At 37.0% G+C, this 3,707-nt stretch overlaps 1 protein-coding gene across 1 annotated transcript; it reads left to right on the top strand.

Moving 5' to 3' along the window:
• The first annotated feature begins 516 nt into the window (after positions 1-516).
• On the top strand, positions 517-3,707 carry LOC145066322 (protein NRT1/ PTR FAMILY 8.2-like). Its single transcript, XM_079013549.1, has 5 exons — positions 517-784; positions 1,207-1,335; positions 1,461-1,678; positions 1,746-2,302; positions 2,387-3,707. Exons 1-5 carry the CDS (start codon positions 763-765, stop codon positions 3,207-3,209), a joined length of 1,749 nt encoding a protein of 582 aa, XP_078869675.1. The 5' UTR covers positions 517-762; the 3' UTR covers positions 3,210-3,707.

The raw sequence follows: 3,707 nt of genomic DNA on the forward strand, positions 1-3,707 counted from the left end.
AACCTCAAAGACCAAATTTGCAATTTTATCTTTTTATAACTTATCTTCTATAGTATAAGGGCACTATCTGTCATTTAGTAAGAACATTGGGAGGCAAATGAAACTATAGAGCAAGATCCTCAACATAGTGTTTTTCCGGATGTTTGGGATTGTTTTTTAGCTTCAAAAGTTCTTTTCAACAAAAGGATTTTTTGACTTATAGCTTTTTCCAAAAATAGGTTTTAAAATGTATTTGGATTAACTTTTGAAGGAACAAATGCTAAAATGTCAAAAGTCAACAAAAGTCACAAATTGTGACTTTTAAAACCATAACTTTTTCTTTTTGCCAAAAAGTCATTTTTTAAAAAGATTTTTATAATTGTCAAACAACTTCTCAAACTTTTAGCTTTTTAAAAAAACAAAAAAATCCAAAACAATCATTTTAAAAATTACCCACTCAGAATTTCGGAAGTACCAAACAATATACACTTTTTAGTTTTTAACGTATAAGTTACATGTTACTACATAAATAATCTTCTAAAATGTAACTTTTGATCTGGACCTTTTGTTCACCCAAAAAGTCCCGAATCTTATTATCTTTTAACCCCAACTTTCAACGAGAATTTCCGGATTCAGATGCAGTTTCAAGCATGCAACCGCTAAAGAACATATTTTGAAGATTCCATCGAGGGTTGGAAGGTTGACCTGAAGTTGAAGGGCCTTGTTAAACGATCATCAGTGTTCAGAGTGGAGTTTCTGACTATCTGATATTTTCTCATAAAAATGGAGCAAAATTCTCATATGGGTACTCTCAATTCATGATCGAATTAGCTTTAATCTGTTCATTACTTCGTTAGTTTCTATTTTAATTTTTGTTTTATGCAGTTAATTGAAGATATCGTGTTGAAATCATCCTTTTTGTATCAGTCATGTTCTTGCTCTTTAAGTCAAACCCTTGTAGTTAATCGCTGAAAACAACAATTAATCTTGTAATTTGTACTGATTTCTGGTTTAATATCGTCATTACCCGAAGGGTCTCTTGTTATTTGTCATTTGATTAACTTTTCCTTCAGTAGTATCTTCTTCATGGACCTTTAAAGTTAACCCTGTACTTTACGAAAACTATGCTACTTTGACTTCTTTCGGAGATAATCAAGTAAATTAAATAAATCATTTACACATGTTATCATACAATTCGGTTATCAGAGATATTTATCTTATCTTCAGGTACCTATAATTTGCTGGAATCTAAGCAAGAAGATGACACCTACACCGAAGATGGGACTGTAGATTACCTTAAAAACCCAGCTAATAAGAAAAAAACCGGAACTTGGAAGGCATGTGGCTTCATCTTAGGTGATTGCTATCTTTATCCTTTGGACCGATTTTAGGTTGCTTTTGTTTGAACTAGACATATTTTTATCCTATTCAGCCCTACCCCTAAAGATTGTCTATAATTATTTATTGTCTTGTATATGTAGGCAATGAATGTTGTGAAAGATTGGCGTATTATGGAATGAGCTCTAATTTAGTCCGATATTTTAAGTATCATTTGAATGAGCATAGCGCAACGGCTTCAAGAAATCTTTCAACTTGGACAGGAACTTGCTATCTCACCCCATTAATCGGAGCCTTTGTAGCCGATACTTATATCGGACGATATTGGACCATCGCCACCTTCTCCATCATTTACGCAATTGTAAGTCTAACAACAATAACAATAACAATAACAGAGTAACAGTAACACTAAAGAAATATGTTTCTAGGGAATGGGAATGTTAACACTATCAGCATCCGTCCCAGGGCTAAAACCGACATGTTATGAAAAAGATGTTTGCATTGCAACAAAAGCTCAAATCGCATTATGTTTCACTTCTCTTTACCTCGTGGCTCTAGGAACCGGGGGAATTAAACCCTGTGTCTCGTCTTATGGTGCGGATCAGTTTGATGATCATGATGAGGTCGAGGAAAAACAAAAGAGTTCTTTTTTTAATTGGTTTTATTTTGTCATAAACATCGGTGCACTCGTGGCTCATTCAGTTCTAGTTTGGATTCAAGATAATGTGGGTTGGGGTTGGGGGTTTTCAGTTCCTACTATTGCAATGGGAATTGCTGTGATTTCGTTTTTTTCAGGTACTAAATTGTACCGGAATCAGTTACCGGGTGGTAGCCCGCTCACTCGGTTGTGCCAGGTGGTGGTTGCTTCTTTTAGAAAGAGAAAGATCGAAGTGCCATTAGATAGTTCACTTTTATACGAGTCTTCAGAAGAAGCCGGTTTTTCTAATTCAGGAAGCCGTAAGATTGATCATACATTTGATTTGGTGTAAGTTATCCTCTCTAATTCATAATTACACAACTTTGGGTACGAGTTTTATCGAATCTTATTACTAATTCATAATTACTACAGTTTTTTCGATAAGGCAGCTGTGGTTACACCAAACGGGTCGATAAATCCATGGAACCTTTGCTCTGTAACCCAAGTTGAGGAACTAAAAGCCGTGATACGTTTACTTCCAATATGGGCCACAGGTATCATTTTCTCCACAGTTTACGCCCAAATGAGTAACCTATTCGTATTACAAGGCTCCACTCTCGACCCACGGGTCGGAATATCCGGGTTCGAGATCCCGCCTGCTTCACTCGGGGTATTTGATACAATCAGCGTAGTATTCTGGGTCCCGGTTTACGACCGGGTCATCGTCCATGTAGCCAGACGGGTCACGGGTCAGCAAAACGGGTTGACCCAACTTCAACGGATCGGGACTGGATTATTCATTTCCATCTTTAGTATGGTTTGTGCTGGTGTTCTTGAAGTCGTTAGGCTCCAGATTGTATCAAGAAACGATTACTATGAACTGGATCGGATTCCTATGTCGATTTTTTGGCAGGTGCCACAGTATTTTTTAATTGGGTGTGCTGAAGTATTTACATTTATTGGGCAATTGGAGTTTTTTTATGATCAAGCTCCGGATTCTATGAGAAGTTTGTGTGCGGCTCTTCAGTTAACAATTACTGCACTTGGGAGCTATGTGAGTGCTTTGCTTGTGACGATTGTGACGATTATTAGTACACGGGGTGGTGGTGCGGGGTGGATCACGGACAATCTCAACTATGGCCACCTTGATTATTTTTTCTGGCTTTTGGCTGGTTTAAGTTTGGTGAATTTGGGAGTATTTGTTGTGTTGGCCAGAAAGCATACATATAGAAAACCTGCTGCAGCTGTTCGGTAATGCTCGTGAGGACTTGAAAACATGCACCGGAAAGGTGTATCTAAGCAGAATGGGTTGTAGATAAATATCTTGCACTTGTACATTTACGACTTTGCTTATCGTTTAGTAGTTTGTACAAAGGACATTGTTTGTAATATCATCCATCCATTGTTTTGAAAACCGGACCGGACCGTGGTCGGTTGAACCAGGAATAGGGGAGGCCATTGGTTTTTTCAGGCACAAAAACCGTTTGTACACGACCCAGTGTAAATCGGGCGGATCAGAAGGAAACCGGGTTAAATCGGCCTGATCCAACCTCTTGAAAACTGGTTTCTGTAAATTCTTAACATTTTAAATCGGGCTCTCTCAATAATACATAGTATTAGTAATAATGTCAAAATAAGTATAATGTATATGTATAGTATAGGTAATTGTTAGTCGGTTGTTTGTCGTTTGTAAAAAATTGCATATATAAGGATCATTGATCCTATGAAATAAAGAAGTGTGAAAATTTGTAAA

Source organism: Lactuca serriola, chromosome 8, assembly GCF_051521515.1.
Source record: "Lactuca serriola cultivar US96UC23 chromosome 8, Lser_US96UC23_V15, whole genome shotgun sequence".
NCBI classification, from domain to species: domain Eukaryota; kingdom Viridiplantae; phylum Streptophyta; class Magnoliopsida; order Asterales; family Asteraceae; genus Lactuca; species Lactuca serriola.

Excerpts from the sequence above, each read along its gene's own strand:
- LOC145066322 (XM_079013549.1), top strand. The coding sequence starts at position 763 with ATGGAGCAAAATTCTCATATGG. Across the intron at positions 1,679-1,745 it reads TCTCCATCATTTACGCAATT|GGAATGGGAATGTTAACACT; the intron begins GTAAGTCTAACA and ends ATATGTTTCTAG. Across the intron at positions 2,303-2,386 it reads GATCATACATTTGATTTGGT|TTTTTTCGATAAGGCAGCTG; the intron begins GTAAGTTATCCT and ends TAATTACTACAG.